The sequence below is a fragment of the Haliotis rufescens genome, unplaced genomic scaffold (assembly GCF_023055435.1).
Source record: "Haliotis rufescens isolate VD_foot unplaced genomic scaffold, xgHalRufe1.0.p SCAF_29, whole genome shotgun sequence".
NCBI lineage: Eukaryota > Metazoa > Mollusca > Gastropoda > Lepetellida > Haliotidae > Haliotis > Haliotis rufescens.
Genome location: NW_025963990.1, coordinates 2,248,063 through 2,275,841, shown reverse-complemented (window position 1 = coordinate 2,275,841; position 27,779 = coordinate 2,248,063). Strand labels below are relative to the sequence as shown.

At 40.6% G+C, this 27,779-nt stretch overlaps 1 protein-coding gene across 1 annotated transcript; it reads left to right on the top strand.

The window, feature by feature from the left end:
* The first annotated feature begins 4,596 nt into the window (after positions 1-4,596).
* On the top strand, positions 4,597-27,679 carry LOC124137768. The gene is made up of 10 exons (XM_048402725.1): positions 4,597-4,755; positions 14,435-14,525; positions 20,082-20,115; positions 20,518-20,650; positions 23,241-23,301; positions 23,764-23,876; positions 24,572-24,657; positions 26,081-26,139; positions 26,593-26,714; positions 27,563-27,679. The coding sequence occupies exons 1-10, from the start codon at positions 4,597-4,599 to the stop codon at positions 27,677-27,679; spliced, it is 975 nt and encodes a 324-aa protein (XP_048258682.1).
* The last annotated feature ends 100 nt before the right edge of the window (positions 27,680-27,779 follow it).

Genomic DNA, 27,779 nt, shown 5'->3' with positions numbered 1-27,779 from the left:
GGACGTGTTTAGTGTAATTTGATGCGTTTTTCATTTGAGTTGATATGTAGGTCAGTTTGACAAGAACTATAGAAGTAGTGCCAATCTTTATTGCTGTTTCTTATTATGTGTGTGGCTATATTTCATAGAATCAATGCTTCACACTAGTATTTTTTCATACTTAAAAGAGAAATGAGATAAAATAATTAAGATTTATTTCTAATGAATATTTAATCATGCATGATTTTTTAACCGAATTGCTACTTACAAAATCTTACCACACTTGTACCACACCACACCACACACAATGTTTAAGACACTTAAGTAGGAATTAAACGGAATGTTGCCTGAATAATACGTGTAACTCTTCCGTTTCGTTTTTATGTTTGAGATAGTATTCCACCTAACCAGGGGAAGTCACTCTTGCTTAGTGCTCGTAGTGAACTGAACGAAGTAATGTTTATACCTGTTGTAGTTTGTCTGTGGTCCTTGGAGAGGACGCACAATTTGTGTTAGGATCCATCTCCGACAGGTGACAACTCACTGAAAGCTGGTTCCCCTCAAACATCCGACATAACCCACTTGTGGTCAAAATGCAAAGTGTCAAGCACCTTCGTAACGCAGGACACGGCACAACTCCGCTGTGTTATGGGTCTCAACTCCTGCTCAAGGATATCACAAATATAAACAATACTGTTCCTGTCAAATCTGTAGCGCTGTATCAGTTCATTATCATCTATGAATGTAGTACATCTCTTCTCTCATTAAATATTTTTGGATAACGTCTGGCAGCCATTTTGTTTTACGTCACTTAAGTCAAACATATATGATTGAAGTCCAACAAGGTGAGTCTTAATAGTTACGTCAAAAAGTGACAAAACTTAAGTCTAAGTCTTTTGTTAGATATGTCTGAAGTTCTTCCACCAACCTAAAGTCAATAAAACAGTTTTTTAACTGACTTAAGTTTTATTTATGACTTCTGTTGTTTGATAAATACGGCCCCAAGATTCAAGCCTAGTTCGGCAAGGCTTGAAACCCTTGCCCCGGGAAGATGCAGAACACAATGTCTTAACTTAACAAGGCGGTGGGGAAGGCTGATGGTAAAAGCGTTCGCTCGTCACGCCGATGACCGCCGTTATAGTGCTGAAATATTGCTCATAACGGCCTAAAACCACACTCACAGACTGATCACAACAAAGTATTATAGTGCAAAACTACGAAAGCCTAATGATGTCACTTTGGTAGCATATACATATTTTTAAATTGAAATTTCGCGTTATTTCAATTATTTGTTATTTTCGCGAAATTTCGAGTTTTTTTTTATCGTTACTTCGATGATATTTTCGCAGTTTCGATTACTTTCTCGTTATTTCAAGTATATTTTCAAGAACTCGAAATTTCGAGAGACTTATTGCAATAAAGAGAAAGTAATCGAAATAACGAGAACAAAATCGAAATTTCGAGCTTTTGAAATATACCTGAAATAACAGGAAAATAATCGAAATAACGAGAAAATTTCGATTTAAGAAAAATGAATTAATTCTACCAAAGTTACACCATCCTACGAAGCAGTTTGGATGAGAGAAAAGGAGACGTCTGTATGATTAATCTGACGACCAAAAGAAACTTTTCAACTTTAAAAATGAAATTACAAAAAATGAAAAACACAAGTTCAAACTTAATCAATACCAAACACAACAATGCTCAATGCCGAAACTACCCGAGCAATAAGGGTATAGAAATTATACGGACGTCATGTCAGACACTCACAAATTAAAAAACCAAACAGAAATGACACAACTGACACCCGAACAACTGGAGCGGGCCCTGGGTATGATACAGATGGGAGCCACATATGCCTTAATTGCTTGAAGTTTTTTTGACTTCCGTGTTGCTGCAACTATCCTGATGCAAGTTAACGTTACAGACAGACAGGGGAAACATTAGACAGTCCAAGGACAGGCAGACCAGGGTAACTTCACCCAATGGAGTCCGGTACTTGCGTACTTTGCATCTCTGGAACCGATTCCTAACAGTGACGTCATCAGCGACGAATGCCGTAAGGCATTTGGTTAGTCGTCAGTGGCCAGGCGATTCGGGGCGCAAGGAAGTAATGCTTACATACCTTATAGAGGACAGTTAGTGACAGCGCAACATTGTCGTCAGATCGGCCCGGACTGTAAGTCGTTGGCACAGATGAAAACCGGTTCTGTCTGTTCAGAGCTGCTGGAAGACAACGTGTTTACCACCGAAGGGGAGAACGACCTACGGCATGTTGCGTTCAGGAGGTCGTGCTGTATGGTGCAGGGGGTGTTTTGCCCTGGGGAGAAATTTTTGGGCAGGAAAGAACACCACTGGTCACCGCTCTCGGACATTTGTCAGCTCAGTGTTACGTGGACGACATTCTTCGCCCCACTGTCCTTCCATGTCTGCAACGCCTGCCACGTGGTGTCCTTCATCAGCATGACAAACTTCCTTGCAACCACCAATGTGTTGCCGTGGCCTGCACGCTCCACGGGCATGTCATCCATAGAACACCTCTGGAAGGCCATGGATCGTCGTGTTCGAGAGCGATCAATTCCTCCAGACACCCGACAAGAACTGATCCAAGCCCTCCAAGAAGAATTGCGACGTATCCCGCGCGACATCATCTAACGACTGCCTTTTTCTCTGCGCCGGGGAGTTTTGGCGTGGGGATGGTCAAACACGCTATTAATGTGACGTTTAGATTTGAGATGTGTGTGCCTTTTCCATAACGTTGAAAGCTCGTTTGTGCTGCCCTACTTCAATTGGGATAACTGTCATGCCAATATCGGATGATTTGTGACTGTCATTATAAATGTTAAGTGCAGGATCCGCTAACTGTGGTTTCGAATCCCGGATTAGTACTTGTGGTACACCTGTACCAGACCTGTAATCGTGGGTTACCGATGTGGTTATCACCACCACCGTAGTTTAATGAATAGAGAGCGGAGAGCAGAGAGCAGAATGTGGTTGGTTCGATCCCCTTGCGGCGTCATAGCAAATGATGGAACTTGTTACCCTGAAAGATGGTACTTGTTACTGTGCTTGGCGTTTGGCATTAATGGGATAAAACAAGGAGTCCGTATACATTGTCTTTGCATTGGTAGGTATCCATGCATGGTATTTTTGTAGGCTGCACTATAAAACAATAACAATCGACACACAGACACACACACACAGACACACACAGACACACACACACACACACACACACACACACACACACACACACACACACACACACACACACACACACACACACACACTTTCATGGTTCATTCAGGAAAACTTCCTTGTCCGCTTCAAGGCAACTGTATTGGTATTTGTTCGGAGTCAATCCTACGTCAACAAATGATCATTTGTTGACTATCACCATTATTTAAGCATGTGACTGTTCAATGAGAATAATGTTGAGTGTGGGCTGTGTTAGGGACTGCGTTACCTCGGGCTTTCCCCTGACAATAGCCAACGGGAAATGACATGACAGAACACTGTTGCAAGCGGCGTTGTACGATTATTTGCGATGTTTGTTATTCCTGGTATGAAGGTGTCGATTCCCCTATAAATGATATGCTCATCCGCAGAGCAGCGCAGCGTCCAGGAATTGAAATAGAAGCGGACTATAGAGGGTTAGAGTCCCCGATATTGATCCTTGGTTTGTCATTACTATAGCCCCGGTTGCATGGGTTAAATGTTTTTGGCATGTCATGATATAACTACAATACCCAATGAGACGGCTAGAACTCACTCCCTCTCCATTCCACTAAGTGACAAAGTGACTAAGTGAAATATCTATAACATCAACCCAAAACAATCGTTGAGACCATTGTGTAGAACATTTATTTAATCACATATTTTAGTTCATTTTTATTACTAGTCTTCTTTTACAAAATCTGATTTCAAAGCTAAATGAACTCGGAAGTGGCTCTTCTAGATTCACCACTGACAATAATCTACCCAATATTGAAAAAAAATCGGTACCCATCAGGTGACTTTACATCGGCGTCACTGTCATCATCACCGCGTTCCTCAAGTAGTATCACGGAGATGGCCTTACAGCTCAAAACAATTATGTCATGAAAACACTTTTCCCATGGTCGTTGATTTTCCTATTGCACCTCATTGTACAATACAATTACATAAAAACGTCCGCAATATGTTGCTTATAATATCCTTTCAGATTAAATATGCACGACTCATTGTGAATATCTCTGTATATACAACTGCATTGACATAAATCCCTTTGTCGATTTTGTCGAGCGTAAGCGTTCAAACTTGTACTCAACGTCGATGTGAATAAATTCGTTGATCGTAAGGACTGCTCGTTCAAACTGATATTATTTACTTTTTGTAGTCGGTATTGTTGCGTGCTCCACTAGATTTTTGTAGTGGAGACAGGGTTGAAAAACTTCGTGCAGCAGGTGCCCGTCACAACTATATTTACACTGAAATCAACTTCCTGGTTTCCCTTACCCAATCGCACAGCACCTGCCCGCGTTTTGTGCAATTGAGCTGAAACTTAGTTCAGTCATGTAAGACGTCGCTCAAGAATATAGCTATACAACAACTTTGGAAAAGAATTTATTCCTCAAAATGCCGGGAAATCATTTTCCGGCAATTTGTCGAATAGTTGTTTTACTGACATGTGCTTCTTCAAGTTTCATTAACTTTGAACCGGGGTTTGAATATCAGTACAAGTATGATTCTAACGCAAACGTGAAAAATATTGGAGATTTTCAAGTATTAGCCAAGGTGAGTTGTTGAGTCCTATTATATTTCTGTATTGCTTATTTTTCTAAATCTGCGACAAAAAGTAATCAAAACATCCTAATAGGAAGAATTACATGAATACGTCTAAATGGATGGAAAGGATTGACCGAGTATTCTTGGACAAAGTAAATAACACATTAATTACACTGGATGTAGGTTTGTTGAGATGAAGCAGCCATTCCCAACCCAGTGAGATTGCTGCTTCTTTCCGATATTTTATGATGTACTTATTCACCTTTATTTAAACAGTTGCTATATTCATTTCTCAGTATCTGTTTACCTTAAGGGTCCACTATATCTTTCGTGTATAGAGTTAGTAACTGAGACAGAACTAAGACAAAACCTTAACAGTGTCTTAGGGAGTTGAGCGTCGTTAACAGTGTTTCAGTTGTAACACATTTTCAGCTAAAAGTGGAACGAAAACCCGAAGTGATGCAGGTCTTAGACATTTACCGCTTAGGTGAAACCCACGAGTCTGGTAGGCCTCTGGGAAGCAACTCTACTCAAAGATTTGTGGCGCGGCGACTTAGCGACGCGTGCTCATATACTTAATACGGCATGAAAACTGAATATAAATGCTTTCAAATATTATAGAGAAATAAGTAGTTGGCAGACCACAATTACTCAGATTTGTTGGCATGGTGACGGTGTCATTACAAGGCGATAAACTTAAATGCTAGAAATCACACACTTTTAATATTTTGAAAAAGCTGAAACACCCCACGCCTGAAATCAACTGAACTTCGCGATCGTTACAAGTGAGAAAAGTCGACACCACCCTACGACGAGGTGGCACACTCAGCATACATAATATGTATCGGGATAGAAACAGTGAATTCTATGTAAACGAACAGTGAATATACATTTGTACACATTAATACACAATCAAACAAAGGTAGGTGTGAACTAAATTTTTATTTCATAAATATCTTTAATGTGTGTTAATCACGCAAATAATAGAATATAGGCGCATACACGCCAGCAAGCACTTAGTGGTATATTAGCAAGAGTATCTACGTTTATATACTCAACAACAAAAGTTCCTGTGACACCAATATTTTAGTGTATTTTTCATACACGTAAAGTGTGGTTTTCAATATTGTAGTACATGTATGGAATCAAGTCACAAGAACGCAACTGCTACAGAAAAGCATGCATTCCATGCAAACGTTGACTTTTATGCAAGCCCCATGCATTTCACTACCCAAGAATGGGTAATAAAAACATGTGCGTTAACGGGATTTAATATGCAATGCTTAGCATCGTGCTGACAACAACCACTCAGAAATTGTTTTACGATTGTATTGAATTACGCAATTATTCAACATTACCAAATGCCACGCCTGTCCGAAAATGAGCGTCTGCGAGCCATTGGTATGCTTGAAGCAGGCTCGAGTCAACGTGATGTTTAAAGACAATGTAACGTCCACATAAACACCATTTGGTGTTTATGGCAACGTTGGCAACAGACGAATGCAGTCAGAGACCACCCTCGGAGTGGCAGGCCACGCGTAACCAATAATCGAGAAAACAACTGGATTCGAACAACACACCTACGAAATCGATTCAAGCCAGCAACAGTGACTGCAAGAAGCACCCTGGCCTTCGACGAATATCTTCACAAATCGTACCGTCGCCGCCTCAGATGTGCAGGTTTTGTCGCCAGTGGACCCGCCAGATGTCCCATTTTGACAGGAAACCACCGTCAAGCACGTCTACAGTGGTGCAGACAGCGTCTACGCTGGACGGCCATGCAGTGGGGACAAGTTCTATTCACTGGCGAGTCTCGTTTTCACCTAAGCGACAGCGATGGACGGATTCGAGTGTACCGACGTCGAGATGAACGTTACGTCCATCATTGTGTCATGGAAAAAGATCGGTTCGGGGACGGCAGCGTTATGGTGTTGGGTGGGATAACAGCAAGACAGAGGACCCGTTTGATAGTGTTAGAGGGAAATCTCAATGGACAGCGCTACCGCGACGACATCATCGGCCCTGTTGTTCTACCGTTTTTGCGTCGTCATGACCCAGGCATTACCTTTCAACATGACAACGCCCGGCCTCATATTGCTCGACTTGTTAGGATTCTCTTCAACAAAACAACGTGAATGTCATCCCCTGGCCGGCTCACTCCCCTGATCTCTCACCAATGGAGCACATGTGGGATGAGATGGATCGGCGCCTTCGCCGTCAACCACGTGTTCCACAAACACTCCAGGAACTTCGAAACATGCTCCATATGCAGATATGGACAGATATCCCACAGGACTTTGTTCGACGCCTGGTCCATTCCATGAGCCGAAGATGTGTTGCTTGCATCGCAACCAGAGGTGGACACACACGCTATTGATTTGTAAATTGACATTTTTATGAAATCACGCATTTTCTGAAGTCAGTATGGCAAATAAAACCATTTGAACACTTACAGGAGTCTTTTGTCTATTGCAAACCGAAATTGTTTCAGATTTGGTAAAAAACATATCTTTGCATTAAATCTTATTCAATTTCACAAGAACTTTTGTTCAGTATAGGATAAAATTCAAAGTGAGTTCTACCCTAGAACCTCATGTGTACATTGGCCTTCTGGATGACCTTTGTGCTTCTTTGCTGAATACGGTGACCCTAACAATATGCACTGGTAGAATGTACATGGTAGATTTTTAAGCATGAACTGAAGTTTTCTAGGAAGCGTGGGCTGACCTTTACAATTGTAATTCCAAGAAGTCTCGATTTGTTATGCCCGTCACTGGTGACAACAGCGACACAAATGTTTTTGATGAATATAAAAAGGATCGTTCTGTATCACAGTGGCGCATCTGAAAAACAAGTTAATGACTCCGTATGTTTGGTTTTACAAGTAAATTGTCAAGCCACGTGGTGATTTCAGTGCAGATTAGGCCCAAATGCTTTTTGCTTGTTGTAAAAACACCTTCTAGATCAGTCGGGCGGACACGCTACAAACACTAATTATTATTGAAACATGGAATGTAGGCGTTGTATTTGCTCGTAATTTGTCAAGCTCGTGGTGATTTCAATGTAGATCAAGATTAGGCCATGTGGCTGGAGCCAATGAATATGACGATCATGATCAGGTGGTCTGATCCAGCTAATTGTGTGAGGTCTTATCCCCACGGCGTGTATCGATACATCTATGTAAGGACATATCACAACAATCACTCACTAACTCTATTCTCGAGGGTGGGGTGGATGGAAGGGATGATGAATTGTGGTTCAATCGAACCCTGTTGTCTCGAACTCGGATCTGTCGAATTCCCGGTTGTGTTAGTAGTATGGCTTCTAACCATCAACATTGTTAAAATGACCTGAATAGTTTCTCCTTTCTGGTGCCAATTTACATAGAAACTTTCGGAGACGTAATCCCGTTCTATACTGAACCACATTTTGACCAGTTATCATTGTGGGCCCTAATTGTGTATTTAAACAGTAATGGCCACGTATTCTCTTCAAATAACATCCGTGTTTGTGCAGTTGAATGGATCAAAATCATGTGCACAGCACTGTAGTGGCAAAAGTGTTTTTTCACGTGCAACTGGTTACGTCGCCATAATACCGCACGTGTTTTCAGCCATACTTGTTAGCAGTCATTAAAAAAAAGAAAAACACAAGAAAACAAAAGTCTTTACGGACATTTGTCATGCCACGCCTTTCAAATGTGCAACGTGAACGTGCCATCGGCATGTTGCAGGCGGGAACGTCCGTAGCTGAAGTCGCAAGGACGATGGGTTGTAGTCGACGGACTGTTTATGATTAACAGACGCGTCTACAGCAAACGGGTACCACCGATGATCGCCCTCGGCCAGGTCGACAATGTGTGACGTCACATGCAGAGGATCGTCAGTTTGTCTTACGTTACCTCCGTAACCGATTTTTGACGGCTACATCAACCAGAAATGAACTGTTTAGGGGTAGACAAAGTGCGCAAACTGTTCGCAACCGTCTGAGAACTGCTCACCTTCAAGCACGACGGCCATACTGCGGGCCGATTCTGACGCAATTACACAGACGTCAACGTCAATTGTGGGCACCGCGACACTTACGATGGACTCAGAGGAATTGGAATCAAGTCGTCTTCAGTGATGAATCCCGATTTAATCCTTGATTTGCTGATAGTAGGGCGAGGGTGTGGAGGCGCCGTCATGAACGTTACGCCCAGTGTTGTGTACAGGAAGTTGACAGATTTCGAGGCGGAAGTGTCATGGTGTGGGGTGCTTTCTGTGGCAATGCATGTTCCAGGCTTCTTGTCATCCGTGGCAACCTCAACGCTGCTGCTTACCGCGACCAGGTACTGGCACCAGAACTTCTGCCTTTTATGGCAGCACATGGACCCGGTTTGATCTTCCAACACGACAATGCCAGACCTAACACAGCAATTTTGACAAGGAATTTCCTTCAGAATGCGGGAGTCAACGTCATGGACTGGCCGTCAAGGTCTCCCGACCTCAATCCCATCGAACACGTCTGGGATGCTCTTGGCAGAAGTCTGCGCACTCTCCAGAACCAACCACAGAATTTGCAAGATCTTGGTACCATTTTGCAGCAACAATGGCGTCGTCTTCCCAATCATGTGTTCACAAGCATCAGAAGGTCCATGCGGAGGCGTTGTGTGGCAGTTGTCAACGCACATGGTGGCCATACACGCTACTGAACTTGTATGCCATCAGATTTTCGTGCTTGGGACTTATGATTTAAACTGTTGATGTTATTACCGAATACCGTAGGTGATTGGAACAAATTATGGTTACCACCGTTGATTTACATCCTTCTTTGGACATTAATGATTAAAAATTATCTTCTCTGATACATTTGTCTGTTGTATATCATATATGGGATTACTTTTAAAAATGTGAAGTTTCAAATTTGACTCAGTATAGAATTAGAATGTTATTGTGAGTGTAATCATTGCTTATCCAAGAGGGTAAAGTAACCCTATATTTCAGCATTAGGCTTAGGATAGTAGCAGCATTACGATCGCTTTGACAAGCCCCACAATGACGTTATACAACACGAGCTCAGAATTAACCTCTCAATGTATTCAGGGTGCCAGCTGAAGCTAAGAAGCACGCATTTGTTTTGCGTCTGCCTCGTATGTCTGATCAGGGGATCCAGGGACAAACCGACTCCTGTTGCTCAGTGATACCCAATTTCCCTTTGTGCTATCGATTTTTATGATCATGACCTATATATACGACCCGTAAAAATTTTAAAACGATGTTGGGAAAAGATGCATGGCCTCATAAAATATCTGTTGAGAAAAACTGTTTTGATTGAGGACTAATCACTTACATGGCGACTGCGTTGATTAAGATGATCAGGTGCATTGTCTACGTAACTACAATATATGTTAGGGGCCTCCTGAGTTAGTTTGAAACAGCGTATGTTGTGAGTCATACCACCCATGCTGGATTTAACGAGTGAAAAGATAATTTAAACACCACATCGTTTCAGCCGAACTTGGTATCGAGTTATCCATATTTGGAGACAAAGTGAGTGAGTAAGTTTGGGGAAACGTTTTAACAGTACTTTAGTATAAACAATATCAATACACTCATCAATATTCCAGCTATATGACGGCGGTCAGTAAATAATCAAGTCAGCACCAGACAATCAAGTGATTGGTATCATGAGCATCGATCCAGGCAACTTGGATACGATGACATGCATCACCCAAGTCAGCGAGCCTGATCACGTTGGTCGCCTCTCACGTGAAGCATAGTCCCCCTTTACGGCAAGCATGGGTTACTGAAGACCTATTCTAACCTGGATCTTCACGGGTCCGACGTAAAATAATATGCTTCATATGAAATAAAGTAACTTCGCTTCAGAGGGTAACGTTCCAAGGGGGCAGTTACATCATCCGGACTTCTTGATAAAGGAATCATCGCGAACTAGTAAGGTACCATTAACTTGCATGCACGCACGCACGCACGCACGCGTTTCAAACAATAATTTTCTAAAAGAACTAACGAGGTTAGTTAGATCAGTTTTATTTTTATATCCAAAGTAATAAGACGACATTTTTTTTTATTTCTTTGCTTACGGATGCGTCGCTCTTTCAAAGTCCAAATGTTGAAAACAATGCAAAAAATAATCCTGTATATTACTGCCAGTCCGTACACAAAACGTTCAAACAAAACAAAACATCGTTTCTTCGTTGAGTGTAAAGCAAAGGGAAGTCTCTTATATGTCTCGCTGGCATCCTTCTCTTATACCACCAAAGAGTGTCAACTCAAAATGTAGTGGTTTCATTGTACGATTGTTTCAGTTGGAAATGCCTGAAATGTCGATGTCATCCTGTTTAACCCTCGGCGGTTATGTTGTTGTTGTTGTTTAACGCCGCACTGAGCAATATTTTAGCTTTATGATGGTGGTCTGTAAATAATCGAGTCTGGACCAGACAAGCCAGGGATTGACATCATGAGCATGGATCCACGCAATTTGGATACGATGACATGCATCAACCAAGTCATAGAGCCTGACCACTCGATCCTGTTAGTCGCCTCTTACGACAAGGATAGTCGCTTTTTACGGCAAGCATGGGTTGCTGAAGACCTATTCCACCCTGGATCTTCATGGGTCTCGGCGGTTATATCCAAAAACGGTGTACGTTGTATCATATTGTTCTTGTATTACATGTTACAGTCACAGCCTAACACCACATTTTGTCTTATTCAATCTCTAGCTGGTATGTCATATCCTATAATAAACTTCGGATATAACCCCTCTGGCCATTGTTTCGCGAATCATGTTTGGGTGTAACACTAGATGAAGACACCAGGAGCCACTTGCACAAAGCGATTTTAGCGCTAAGACTATTGTAAACCTATGTTAAAGTATGGGAGTTACGATCATCTTAGCGCTGAGATCGCTTTGTGCAAGTGGGCCCAGGTGGTACATATGACATGTGACGTATGTATACGTACAAGGTAAAGTGTTGCAGCTATTTATTCTTACCGTAAGAGGCCACTGAATGGAGCGTGTTGCAAGGCTCTGGACTTGGTTGACAGCGTGTCATCGTACCCCAACGTTGCCGTTGGTGTGGCGTTAAACAACAAACTATTTTCATAAGCTACACATTTGTCTTTTTTCTTCCCCAACAAAACCCTTTTGACGCTTATGTAATGTATGTCCTCGCTGTTTGTGCGCATGTGTTAATACACCTTTTTGTTACGTTCATACACAATGTTGTCGAACAATTCGAAGTATGGGCTGAGCTTTTCTTAAAAGTAATGTCACTTCTAAAGGCTTTATGGCGTTTTCATTGTTCCGTTACAGTTCAGTACATAATATAAGGCTATAAAGAGTATATAGTGTTCTCTGGACAGAAGGATAATAGGTTGTAGAAAATGAATAAAAGTTATACTGAAAGTTGAATATTGCTTTCCTAGCTGAAGTAAACGTAATATAATATTGAGGCAAACACAGTCCCGAAGGGGAATATGATTATTACTTATAATGGAGTCTAAATTCTTACGAATAGGATTTAAATTTGCTTAACATGACACTGTCAGTGGAAAAGACAAAAGAAATATACTTTGTTCAAGATATTCGCCTTACAAACTTCAATGTAGCTTTAAAACAGCCATGTGATGTCTCACTCGCATCTTCAAAAATTGCAAAACAGTTTACAAGTATATTAAAAAAAAGATATCAATATTGGAGCCTTATATAATTGAAATACTGACATATCCCTGAGTGGCATATCCAATGTGTTACACTTCCCATTTGTATACACATCCTAGTACAACAGAGGGCATGGATGAGTCCGCTGTAACCGTTGATTTCTTACATCTCTGAAACCTAAAGACGTCAACGTAAATATAAAACGTCAACGCCAAAGAATAACCAGTCTCGATTATCGGACGAAGTTAACAGCTTCCATTGGGCATGAAAACAACTTCTGGAACATGAATAATGTTATATGAAACTCTGAATATTCACATAAAGATGACGCACGCACGCACGCACGCACGCACGCACGCATGCACGCACGCACGCACACACGCACACACACACACACACACACGTGCATGTACGTCACTATATAAGTGCCATAACCCAATTTCACCTCACCTCACCTCACCAATATCAATTCATCTTAAGAAAACTTAAATGTGTCAACGCATTATCCCTTCCAAATTTTTGTGGTAAGATTTAGGATTTGGATATCGCAACCTTTAACATGTGCTGTGTGCCTGGTTGAGAGTTAAAGTGTGATACAACACTAATACAGGTTATGAAGCTGATGTGCTCACAATATTGAGGAGCAGGTCAGGGAAAAAACGCAAATGCGTATGATTCAAAACATTTAAACTGTATTTGGATTTTATGCAAACGGTATTATGAATACTTTTCATTCTTGCATGGAAAACCCTGCTCGCACAGAGATAATGTCTAGCCCACGAATTGAAATAGACCCAAGTCCTTGAAGGGTTTTCCTCTTCCTGTCCACGTGCAGCACCCTTCATGGTCATACCCTCGTGGAACCACTCCTTCGTGTTTCCACATCCTCACCAATTCTTAGATAGGGGTTGTCGGGTAACACTGTTGTTAAATCATTCGCTCGTCACTCTGAAACCCTGTTGATGACATTGCTGATATATTGATAAAACAATATAAATCTCTTATTTCTAAGTATATGCATACGTCTTGATATCATTGTCCGTCTTATGACGATATTATACTTAACTCCTGTACATAATCTTGCATCTTAATTGGGGTTGTAATAAGTGTTGCTGTGATACAACACTCTACTCCTGTACATCATCTTGTGTCTACGATACAACACTCTACTCCTGACATAATCTTGTGTCTACGATACAACGCTCTACTCCTGAACATCATCTTGTGTCTACGATACAACGCTCTACTCCTGAACATCATCTTGTGTCTACGATACAACACACTGATCCTGTACATCATCTTTGTGTCTACGATACAACACACTGCTCCTGTATATCATCTTGTGTCTACGATACAACGCGCTACTCCTGTACATCATATTGTGTTTACGATACAACACACTGCTCCTGTACATCATCTTGTGTCTACGATACAACACACTTCTCCTGTCCATCATCTTGTGTCTATGATACAACGCTCTTCTCCTGAACATCATCTTGTATCTATGATACAACACTCTACACATGTACATCATCCTATGTCTACGATACAACACGCTACTCCTGTACATCATCTTGTGTCTACGATACAACACACTGCTCCTGCCCATCATCTTGTGTCTATGATACAACACTCTAATCAAGTATATCATTCTGTGTCTACGATACAACACTGTACTCCTGTACATCATCTTGTGTCTATGATACAACACTCTACTCAAGTATATCATTCTGTGTCTACGATACAACACTCTACTCCTGTACATCATCTTGTGTCTATGATACAACACTCTACTACTGTACATCATCTTGTGTCTATGATACAACACTCTGCTACTGTACATCATCTTGTGTCTATGATACAACACTCTGCTACTGTACATCATCTTGTGTCTATGATACAACACTCTGCTACTGTACATCATCTTGTGTCTATGATACAACACTCTACGCCTGTATATCATATTGTGTCTATGATACAACGCTCTACTCATGTACATCATCTTGTGTCTGTGATTCAGGTCGGCTACATCAACGTCGGAGACAGCGGGGACGGACAGGAGGTCTACGTGAAGGTGTATGCTCTGGCTCTGAAGACCAAACACACAGAAGGTAGCAACTACTACTACTACTACTACTACTACTACTACTACTACTACTACCACTACTACTTTTATTGAAACAAATAATAATTACTGTTACCATGTTACCATTACCACTGCCACTACTACACAAATTCAGCTATTACTTCCATGACAACTATTTCTACTACACCATCTACCTTCCCCCGCCAATACAGTTAAACGCTGGCAAGATATACATATGTATATATACGTATACAAAACCTGATTTGTTTGTTGTTTAACGCCGCACATATTCCAGCAATATGGCAGCGATTTGTAAGTCATCAAGTCTGGACCAGACAATCAATCCAGTGATAAGTATCACGAGCATCGATCCATGCAATTGGGATACGATGACATGCATCAACCAAGTCAGCAAGCCTGACCACCCGCACGGATCTGAGTTTGCCCTCTGTGATTTAACATGAACCATGAAGACATGCGTGTCTTTATCATTGTCTATTTATAGTGAAGTGAATGTTACTCAAGCCCCAAGCCGCTGCTACAGTCTGGGGATACATGGATGACATAGCAAACTGAACGCCTCAGTTAGGCGTTGCCGAATATACAGGGCCTAGATTTTCGAAACGATCTTAGCTAAGATAAATCTTAACAACTTACGTTCAAAGATAAGATATCTTAAGGTTACGATAAGATATATTTTCTAAACTACCGTAAACCTGTCGCAGATCGTTCAGAGTTACGATACCTATCGTAACTCTGACAGAGAACTCATTTGTGTTAGAGATCGAAAAAGCGGGTGTTTCGCAATGACGTCACGGGGATTTCCCAGCTGCTGACAATAACAACAACATAGATAAGTGACACGTAATTGATGATCACACTGTCAGGTCACACTGTTTAACACGCACATATTTGAGTGAAATTCTGTACAATCCTACATATGTCCTACATGTAGACGTGTTGATCTCATGATTAAAGATGCCATGACTAACCGAACACAAAAAGCATTCGTGTGCCATGCAATAGCATTTTTCAAAGCTATTTTACCACACTTTAGCTATTAGAATGGAAATAATGTGCCAAAAGATACTTCACTGTTTTCCCTTCAAATGGTCCTCTCGTGACCGCGCATAACTTTATGATATAAACACATCGCGTACAAAGTCAAGGACGAAAGTAAGGGACGTTATTCTAAATGACAATGGCGAGACCTTTGATCGAACAGCATATGCGTTCAGCATTTAACATGCGTGTTCAAGTCTGATGTTAAGTGATGTATACTGTATATGTTTGTGTTTATGTCAAAAGTCAAGCTTATATTAGTGTTAACATCAACATTATACGTGGAAACACTCATAACAAAAAATGTTCAGGAAGCAGCGCACCTACAAGCAAGATTTTATGACAATCTAAACTTGTTAAGTTTGTTTTGTTATTTATGGATCCAATATATTTCACGAATTAACCAAGGACTTAAATACAATATCAAGCTATAATTATTTAGATGATGAAATTATTTTTTATCTATCTAGATCCATAATTCTTTTCAAAATTTAAAAGTGACTCTAATTTTCGTTCGCAAAGAGAGATAATTTCGGAACTGTCAAGTTATGTTGTCTCATGGAACACGCCACAAGTTAACGTAAACATACATGTAATGTAGTCATTTTCTATCCTTTTAAATTAAGTAGAACTAATAAACTGATTTCTCTGATTTCATTTAAATCTGACTGAGGAGCGAAATACTTTGTAATGTGTCAAACTTATTCCAGAACGTAGTTCAATTATGTTTGGCTTGTCTGACAGAATTGCTGAGGATAATTTACTAGCATTTGTCCGTTGACCCTAAACGTGACAACGATTTTATTGTTTGAATGGTCTCAAGTATATCTATATATTTTTTAAACATAAAACGGGAAGATGTAGACTTAAATATTAAAAACACCAAAACATTTTAAAACCGGTTTATTGAATGCAAAGATTATTGTGTTGAAAATGTGTATTTTATATTGTTCAGTAAACTTCATTCAATAAACTTTTTTTTCTGCGAACATATATTGGAATTTGCAAACTATGCTACATTTTGACGAGAACCAGAACGAGCATGGGAACCCAATTGTTTATTTGATTTGTCGATACGAAAATCTGTGCTTAACTTTTACTGTCAAAATTGCAGTAAATTGTTATATTTAATTGAATACATCTGTACGCCGTTAATCATTGTTTTTAAAAAATGCAATTGTTCAACAGACAGTTTTGAATCATTTTTTTATCAAATATTTGTCTTTCAAGATGATATAGATAACATAGGTATTGAATTTAAAACGAAACAAATTACAATTTCTTTTGCAAGAAAAATATTAGATATTGTATACAAATATTTGATCACATGTATTTCCTTGTTAAGTCAAGAAATACTACACTGTATAGTTAAAATTCAATTATTAAAACCACCCGTCCCACACGATTTTAGATGTAAAAACTTATGCGAAACCTTTAAGTTTTTTTTTACATAAAATTATGTAGATTGATATAATTTTATAAAATGCGAAAATAAAGACTAAAGCATTGACACAAATGCGATCCAGAAAATATAACAGCGGAACTCTGCGCTTTATGAAAACTGTAACATTGAGGAAGGTGTCCCGGGCAAATACAAAGGGAAACCACTCTCAACTAGAGTTTGAACTAAGATTAGCTCCCCCTGAGTTATCAATGAGGTCACGGTCATTACTGTAGCCTGCCGACATTTTTATCCTTCCCAAAATATCGAAAAGGTATGTTGTTTCACACTTCTTCAGCATAGATTCGGATAGAAAATATATTGTAAGTTATCCACAGTTATGTGGATCGCTGTCGCTATTAAGACATTTTTGACGTGAAATCCTTGATGCGTTCTTCGTGTTTTCGAAGTGTCAGTTTGAATCACACAGTTTTACAAAATGAAATGTCAATGTTTGAACGTAAAGAAGACTAATTGTTTGGCAAAATATCTATGGAAAAGTATGCCGCCATCTTGGATGAAGATAAAATAAGCTTACGAAAGGTAAGGGTCTGTCTTAGATTTACGACAATCTTAAGATATCTTAGGGCTACGATAGTTTTGAAAATATGCTACGATAGCCTACGATTTCCTTACGATAAATTTACGATAATATTAGGGCTACGATCGTTTCGAAAATCTAGGCCCTGGCACGTAACATTTGTCAATTGATACCCTGCACAAAACAGATAAATTTTCAATACAGGTTGAACATTAGTGTACACTATAAACCCTCACGTGTTGTGTAGAGCTTAGCACACACTACTATACTCTACCCTACGCCCGCATCTCCATATGTCAACCAACCCACAACTAACAATTCGAATTGTGTATGACAAAGCGTCACACTTTCTGCAAGTCTTATGATGAGCAGATTGCTGATGAAGTTATTTGGGAAGTTTCTCTGACAATTGTCTGACAACAAAATATGGATCTTTTATGAATTGATACCCGTAACGTGCGTTAAAACAATGCTATTCAAGTAAATCAGGCGAAATACATGTCATATCAAGTAAAATATACTAGATTAATGGCATGTCGTTAAGTAAGACATTACTCAAAGAATTACCTGACTAATTCTGTGAAGTATTGGCGATTTGGTGGGTAGAGCCGGTTTTCCTTTATACACACGAACGTTTTCTCCTAGTGTTAACTCTGATATTAATTTTAAAATACACACATTAAAGTTGCTATACAGCAGCTAAGTCTGCTTACTGGGCGTTAGAAATCAAATTTGAATTGGCTACAATAGTACATGACTTTTTGAAATCCCAGATTAAAAATACTTTTCGTATCTCGTTTTGAATATCACAATGCACGTTTTTTACGTGAAGCATTGGAAATCACGTTTCAACTGTTCCGAGGAATCTCATGAAAAACAACAACCTTAGTGCGTGGTGAATCTTGCATAATCTTCAAAGTCGGTTGAATGATTAAGTGTTCTTTGATCTATGCGTCGCGCCTACCGCAAGGTCACGCCTTCGAATATCCATCTGGTCAGTTTGTTTAAGCAAAACAGCTTTCACTCACACAGTGGAAAACATATTATTGCAAATGCAACTTATAATAAGGCTAAAAACACAGTATTTGCCGAACGATTCAATTTGTTGCTGTGTCAGGGGAAGCCGAACAATTCAATTTGTTGCTGTATAAGGGGGAGCCGAACAATTCATTTTGTTGGTGCGTCAGGGGAAGCCGAACAATTCAATTTGTTGCAGTATTAGGGGGAGCCGAACAATTCAATTTGTTGCTGTGTCAGAGGAAGCTGAACAATTCAATTTGTTGCTGTATAAGGAGGAGCCAAAAGATTCAATTTGTTGCTGTGTCAGGGGGAGCCGAACGATCCACTTTGTTGCTGTGTCAGGGGAAGCCGAACAATTTAATTTGTTGCTGTGTCAGGGGGAGCCGAACGATTCAATTTGCTGCAGTGTAAGGGGAAGCCCAACGATTCATTTTGTTGCTGTATAAGGGGAAGCTGAACAATTCAATCTGTTGCTGTTTTAGGGGAAGCCGAACAATTCAATTTGTTGCAGTATAAGGGGGAGCTGAACAATTCAATTTGGTGCTGTGTCAGAGGAAGCTGAACAATTCAATTTGTTTCTGTATAAGGAGGAGCCGAAGGATTCAATTTGTTGCTGTGTCAGGGGGAGCCGAACGATCCACTTTGTTGCTGTGTCATGGGAAGCCGAACAATTTAATTTGTTGCTGTATAAGGGGGAGCCGAACGATTCAATTTGTTGCAGTGTCAGGGGGAGCCGAACGATTCATTTTGTTGCTGTATAAGGTGGAGCCGAACAATTCAATTTGTTGGTGTGTCAGGGGAAGCCGAACAATTCAATTTGTTGCAGTATAAGGGGGAGCTGAACAATTCAATTTGTTGCTGTGTCAGAGGAAGCTGAACAATTCAATTTGTTGCTGTATAAGGAGGAGCCGAAGGATTCAATTTGTTGCTGTGTCAGGGGGAGCCGAACGATCCACTTTGTTGCTGTGTCATGGGAAGCCGAACAATTTAATTTGTTGCTGTATAAGGGGGACCCGAACGATTCAATTTGTTGCTGTGTCAGGGGAAGCCGAACGATTCATTTTGTTGCTGTATAAGGGGGAGCCGAACAATTCAATTTGTTGCTGTGTCAGGGAAAGCCGAACGATTCATTTTGTTGCTGTGTAAGGGGGAGCCGAACAATTCAATTTGTTGCTGTGAAAAGGGAAGCCGAACAATTCAATTTGTTGGTGTGTCAGAGGAAGCCGAACGATTCATTTTGTTGCTGTGAAAGGGGAAGCCGAACAATTCAATTTGTTGCAGTGTAAGGGGGAGCCGAAGGATTCAATTTGTTGCTGTGATACGGCTTGTTTAACAACACCCAGCATGTCCACCGAACCTTTTCGGTCCCAGCCACACTTTCGTGCCATTACGTATATCTCCAAGCGTTAACACCGTCTTGAGGTTTATAATTCATTTCATGTGATGCTAGACATAATGTGTCTGTTAACATTCGATAACCTACGCAATGCTCACTTTATTTTCTTCTTTAATTTCAGACACCATCGGCCACCGTTTGGACTTCTCGAAATGGTAATAGTCAGTAGAGAGAGCGCGAATACGTGTAAATATATGTTCGCTCAAAGGATGTTATTGGGCTAGGACGGAAATGTTATGTGTAGCCAATGTCATGATCTTGTATCACGGTATGGCAATGAGTGAGTGAGTGAGTGAGTGATGGAGTACAAGAGAGTGATTCAGCGAGAAATGGTTTGAGTGATAGGTTTGCACTTATTAGGGTAGAATACACGGACTGGGGCAAAATCCAGTCTGGGAAAACACGTTGTAACTACTACCGTTTGTAAAGCTCAGACAACGTTTCTATGAAGACAGGATAACTGTAATCAATCGCAAAGTATATCTTGACACTGCCCGTTATCTCAAGTCTTCAAGATGTGTCAGGCTGATATATATCAGATCAACTGTATCTCGCAGGTTCTCGTTTGTGATCACGCCCCATGGCGAGATTCTCCACGTCTACCACCCTCCCGACGACGACGATGAAGCTGTTGCCATGAAGAAGGGAGCCGCCGCCATGTTTGCTTCTCGTCTACACCAGGCCACTGAGGTAATGACTGACTGTTATGTCAAAGTTAATCAGGGGTCTTTGTCTCCAAGAGTTAAACTGGGCACCGATGGGGATTCTTGGTTAGACATGATCCCAGTTCCCTACTCTTAAAATAGGACTAATTAGGATCGAATGGTAATATGGCTGTATTTGTCGCACTATGCCTCGATGACGTAGCTTGTTCTTCATGCAGTCAACCACTGGTTGTTTTGATCCAGTCTCGATTATTCACGGGGCCACGTGATATAGCTGGAATAATGCTTAGACTGCATCTCACTGTCTTTCAAATGTCCCCGATGACATCAGTGAGCGAGTGATGGTTTACGCCGCTTTTAGCTACATCCCAGCAATATCACTACTGGGGACACCAGACAAGTGCTTTCATCATTATACCTGTCAATCAAACTCGGAGTTTTGGCGTGACGAGAGAACGCTTTAACCTTAAGGCCACCCCATCCCCCTGAAAATATCCGTCATAATGTAGTGAGTGGTCCATTCGCACAAAAACATCCTAGCATCAACGCTGTCGTAACTATAATTTTACTTTAAACAAAAAGTATCGATTGGTCTACAGTGAAACCTTCTTAACTTATCCTCGGGACTATAGGTGGGAAATACATCGAGTAACTAGTAGTTCGAGACAAGCGGATATCCGTTACTTAATCATGGTGATTTATTCTCGATCGATTCAGTTCTACCTTGTAACATCGACGTAAACGCTATATCGAGTGAACGGATGTCAACAACCATTCTTTTCTACTCCTCCCCACATAGTATTAGACTCCCTGCGTGGGCATGAGTGGCCCATCGTCCAACACACTGCCATTCTGAAGGCAGAAATACTTCCCTTGGGCGTCCCAGAACCCTATGATAATAGGTTCGAATCCCACATTCATCCTCATTACGATGCTTGGTTTGTCAGCAAATTCCAAAGTCGTTATCATCTACAACCTGCATAATTTCCCGCTTTCTTTTTGACCCACTGGAAATGTCAAGTTTTATAGTTGCGGAAACATGCCTATTTGTTTCTTACATTTACTTAGTTTTAGACTGCTGACATGATCAAATATTCTACTCAAAAGAAGTTAATAAACACTCGAGTCCTTCATATTATCATAGTTAATCTGTCATAATAGATTAGGGTGGTCTTTAACTTCTTTCGAGTAATATACATAATTAAGGCTAGAATGAGCAAAACATTAATTCTTGGGAAAATCTAAGTTTCAGCAAGTCGGTGACCCAAGTGCATATTCTACCCAATTTTTGTATTGTTTTTCAATCTACATCTACGAAAATCATATCTGGTGAAAGAATTTCTCATCCTCAAATATTAGTACAACGTTAACCGTTAGTCGCCTCTTACGACACGAATTGGTTGCTGAAGACCAATTCTAAACTGGATCTTCACAGGGCTGACAGTCACTCTTGTGCTGGAGAACTATTCTAACCACGGTCCACACGACATAAACACAAATAAAAATTTCAAGTCTCCGACACCAGTGTCTCTAACACCCTTATACATATTGCCTCCCTGTCCCGAAGTTCTGCTTCCTGGTGCAACGTCGCTTCCATTCGTACGCAGCTATCAAAGGTAACCAATAACAGCGTGGGTCTATCAATGAACAGCCGAGGCCTTTGATCTCGCCCCCAACTATGTAAGAATTACGTATTCGTGAGATCTGGGCGTTTCCTCGTTGTTATTCAGCGTCTACGAAAGTCAGTCAGTGCTAGCGCCGTATTCATATTACCCACGTAGACATATCCAACCACTGTGAAGACGTTAGGTTCATATTGTCGACGATACAATAAATATGTTTGTTTGTTTGTCGTTAACGCCGTACATAACGACGCGATATTCAAGCTATATGACGGCGGTCATATAATCGAGTATGGCCCCGGCAAACTTGTTATTGAAATTATGAGCAACGAGCAACGGCGTCGGGTGACGACAACAGGCAGTCAACTTTCGTGACTACCCGATCAACTAACGACCAGTATAAACAAGAAAGGCCTATTGTAACCAGGTGTCTCCATTCATGTCAATACAGATATGATTTTTTTTCGAAATAAGAACGTCATAATAAGGGAACAGGGGCATGGCATTCACGTGTCTACTCAATGCCTATTGATTGCTGGGGCGGTCGGGTAGCCTAGTGGTTAAAGCATTTGCCCGTCACGCCGAAGATCCGGGTTCGATTCCCGACATGGGTACAATGTGTGAAGCCCATTTCTGGTGTTCCCCGCCGTGATATTGCTGGAATATTGCTAAAAGCGGCGTAAAACCATACTCACTCACCTATTGATTGCTGAAGACGTTTATCTTATACATGTATGTAATTATACTATTCGTGTTCGTGATCAATCGTCTGCGTGATCTTACACTGCTTGCACAAAAAACATTGACAAATGTCTTATGATCTTCGTCTTTGGTGCTTATGCTATCATCCACTGGTTTACAGGGTGACCAATATTGCAGACAATACTGGTAGTTCTGATTGGGATGCAAAACAACGTTCATTCTCTCACTTCATATCATCTGGGTACAGTGTATCAGTTACACGAACTTTGACTTTCTTGGTTGTCTTTTCAGGGCCATGTCCATGCAACTGACGACGGCTGGGGCTATCACGTGAGAGAGACTGGAAGTGAGGGTAAGGATCGGGGGAAGGTTAGGGGTTGGGGATGTGTTGGGTGTCGGAGTTGGTGTGGGTGGTCGTGGAGAGGTTGTTGGTCGTGGAGGGGTTGTGGTCGTGGAGGATTGAGGCCAGGGGGTTGTGGCATTGTTGTCACGATTAGAAGTCAAATCTAAATGAAGCCAGTATCAGAGCATAACACAGGGAAGGGGAAGCACGCCTATCATATAACGAAATTGCAGGAGAACTGCTTAAAAACAGCATTTTCTGAAAACATTTTTTTATATCTTGATCATGGTTATATGTTTAATCGAAGTGCCATTGCATGCACACATGGGCAGTCACACATTCTCATTTTCCCGAGAAACTGTATAGCTGGCTGGCTGATATTTGTCCTCTTCTTTAACAGCTGACAATTTCCTGATTTTAGAACTCATTAATGCTATTTGAGTTTGGGTATCTGTAACGTTCATACTCCAGGTCCCCACAACGCCACCTACACTGTGCGGCCGACTCTCACAGGTCACGTGTTCACCAAGACACGGCACCCGGGCCACCACCCCGTCAAGCATGCGACGTCAGATTATACCAAGGTAGATGAAACATTAAACGAAAATAATGTTTGAAAGTGATATTCATATATTCCATAATTTCTCTTCCCTAATGACGATATGGCTATGATGTGAAATGCATAAGCAGGGTCAATAAGTCCTTCCGAAACGGAACGTGAGTGATTCAGATTCAACAGCTCATCTGTGTCTCTTCATCACATTGTTTTGGGCAGATAAAACACACCTGTGTCTTCATCCCATTCTTTGAGCGCACAATTAGTTTTCAGGAACGGACATTTCGCGCACGTGCTACAACAAGAGCTAATTTTTACTATGCTCGTAACCCGGCTCTTTAGAATGTTTTATCAAAGTATAAGAGTAGGGATGTGTTTTAAGTAGGGGAATATCCACGTAACACAAACACCCCCCTCACCATAATTTGTTCTTGTTGTCTTCTTTTCTTTCTGTTTACAAATCATAATCAATTAGTCACAGTTATTGCTTGACTATGCAGGCACTGAGAGTGACGAGTTCATCACTAATGGAATACGATCCAAGAACTCAAAACAACTGAATCAAATAATAAGTACCTGTTTGTGTTTAATCTGACTAAACAACATGGCGTGATATGGCAGAATAAGCTTAAATCAGGAATGTCTTCCAAGAAACTGAACCTGGGTCGAATCAATATTTATATATTAAATTGCTATAATGGTGATTTATGACTATGTTTTCAGACGTTGTATTACGACTCTGCCCTCGGGACTATGCACACCATTCAGGTGGAGGAAAAGTTACAGGTCATGCATAAGACTGCAGAAGGGTGAGAATGTTGAAGATTTCCCTATGTCATCATATTTATTTACTCCCCTCATTTAAAGTGCAAGGGTGGAGGTTGGGATGGTGGTGGGGGAAGGGGGCAGTTCGCTATGCAGAGTTGTGTCTCTTAGTCATGCTACGTGATTGTGGGTTCGAATTCTGTTTCGCCAAGACTGTGTATCTAGGTTTGTCAGCACCATAACTGTGCTCATGGGCTGCACGAAAGTGGTAAACGTCTAGTATTAGCATAAATTCTAGCTTTCCACCCACATCAAGCTGAGACGCTGTGATATAACTGAAATACTGTACACAACGCGTTGCTAATCATAAATCGTAATTAAATGACCATCATTTATCAATAATGTAGTAAGTTGGTTGTGTGGAACGCCACTTTGAAAGCATTTCAGTTGTATATCATATCATTTCAGATAAATGTGACAGTAATGTGATTGCAAGTATCAGTTTGGTAAACCTCATGTTCACGGGTGTGGTGCTCATAGACATGCCTCGAAATCCTAGTGCAAGGGCAATTGATATGTCCAGATGTTAACACTGGCGGAACGACAGTCTTACGCTAATTACAATGGCTTTGTGAAACGGGGTTCTGGCTGATTGTGTGTCTTCATCATCATCATCATCATCCTCTTCCTCAACATCAGTTTTAACCATACTGACTCTTAATAATTTAGTTAATGGGTTTAGTGTAACGCCGCTATGAAGGTATTTCAGTTATATATCCTATGATTTGAGATTAATGTGAGATAGTGACACATTGATAAACCCTACAATCACGGGTGTGGTGTTCATGGACATGTCCCTCACGGACTCAGTGAAGATAAATGCGAGGGGTGTTCAAAACGTTTTGCAACTTCATTATAAGATGAAGTCGCAGAATATCTTTTGCACTTCTATTTTTCAATGTAATCTCCACTCACCTCAATAAACTTATTCCATTTGTCCTTCAAGCTTTTAATACCACTTTTATAGAAATCCGCAGAATGGCCCTCTAACCACGCCTCTGTGGCAGCCTTTATGTCCTGGAAGCGACATCCTGGAAGCGTCTTCCAGGTGGGGCAGGTTTCTTTTGCCTGAACAGGGAATAGTCACTAGGGAATATGTCTGGGCTGTACAGTTAAATCACCCACCCTACAGCCCCGACTTATTCCCAAATTACTATTTCCTGTTCCGGCAATTGAAATCTGCCCTTTGTGCACCTGGTCTGGTGCTTGTGCAGTTGTCCATTCAGGAGATAAACATACTGTATTTCAACGTAGAGCTAGGTTACCTAAACTAAACCGAATGAGCACCACACTCAAACTGATTGCAATAGTAAGCCAACCACTATACCTATTTAGTAACGTTGATAACTATGTACATGTCTCATTATTAACCAATAGACCTATGCTTTTTTTCTCATATTTAACCAGATACAACCCATATGAAAACAGTCGCCCTGTGAAGGCGGTCAACAACTTCACGGAAATAAGTAAGCATTATCTTGTAACGATAGACCCTTACGGTAGTAAAATATATTACGGACGCTTCTACGAATGTCCATACCATCTGTTAGGATGACTGCATAATCAACTTTATGCTGTGTACTTCAACAATGACAGAGCCAAATTCAGCCAAAATTCATTCAACTAGAAGGAACTATATTTACCATTAAATGAACGCATTCAGTAAATTCATACATGGATCCAAACATTTACGCTGACGAAGGAAAAATATTTTACTGAATCATCTGATCACATGTTATCAAGAAAATAACAATTGATTGACTAATTTGTGGCAAACAAACCTTAACAATTTTCCGTTCTGTTCTTTAAGCTCTTTTAGGGCACTTAATCACGATTCGAGAAAAATAATGTTTCCGTTTTATGAAGAAGAGTGTTTTGAAAACGTAACACATAAAAGTCTAACTGAGTACTGTCTCCAGAATACCCCGAGATGTCAGCTCAAGGCACAGGAAAGTTGGTGTTCCTCAGCAGACACAAGGCCGTCAGTATTCCCAGCAGACCAAAGACAGACATCACGAGGGCGACCATTCATATCAAAGAGGTAACAAGTTTAGCTTTAACAAAAACAATCCGTTAATAAAGCAACAAAACCCTTTCCATATCCGATAGAAATCTCTGCATAAGGCAGAGTCGATAGTGCGATTCCGACAAAATCATTAGTCATGACAGCCCGATGTATGTTGAGATATTCTACAGATAGAAGGGAGAAATGGGCCTGTTCAACTGTTTACAAAACTGGCGATTTATATCCTCTGCTATTTGTGCCCTACTACTATCTACATTCATAGTCAATCGGATGCAAGAAACATTTTTGTTCAGGTGTTAAACATTTAGGAAGAACATGAACATGTCTTTTCGCACACAGCACATACATTCCTGAAAATAAAAACGTATGATTAAATCACAAGTCTTCAAGTCAGAGCTGATTAACCAATTTCCTTCATGATGTGGTCTTGTTTCTAAAGAGTTAGAGAAAGGAATGAGGCAGCATATATATAAAGAATCAATGCTTTTGAGACATTATATGTAGAGAAACTCTGTTGCGATAAACTTTAAGACAAGTAGTTATCTTGGCTTATAAAGCATACTGGCCCCAAAAAGGTTAGGGATCATGAATATTTTTGGGTATAATTTTTGCAGTGAAGAATGCATAAAATATATCTCCCAAGCCAGTGATGCTCACTTACTATTGTGTTCAGTATATATCATGTTAACGCTTTTGTCAATCGGTCAACAGACCGGATAGACAAGGAACCAATCAAAAATGAGTAAACAAAACATATGTACATGTATGTATTTTATAGAGAAAACGTATTGGACAATGAATTAAAAATGTATCTACTCGTATTGCAACGCAGCATCCTGAACGTTTGTACGTTGGTATTCCAGGTGAAGCGCAAGAAGCCAGCAATCGATGTGAAGGAACACCTGCAATATGTGAAGGGGAACCTCACTTGCATGCGAAACGAGCCAGAAAAAGGTACAGTTACGTTTATATATGTCTAGGGGTCTTCACAATGTGCAAATCCATGCAACACTGCCATGTAATATTCAAGGCTATACAGCCATGCAAATACAAGCTTCTAAATCATATAGTTGATCCAAT

Excerpts from the sequence above, each read along its gene's own strand:
- LOC124137768 (XM_048402725.1), top strand. The coding sequence starts at position 4,597 with ATGCCGGGAAATCATTTTCCGGCAATTTGTCGAATAGTTGTTTTACTG. Across the intron at positions 23,877-24,571 it reads CGACGTCAGATTATACCAAG|ACGTTGTATTACGACTCTGC; the intron begins GTAGATGAAACA and ends CTATGTTTTCAG. Across the intron at positions 26,715-27,562 it reads CGACCATTCATATCAAAGAG|GTGAAGCGCAAGAAGCCAGC; the intron begins GTAACAAGTTTA and ends TTGGTATTCCAG.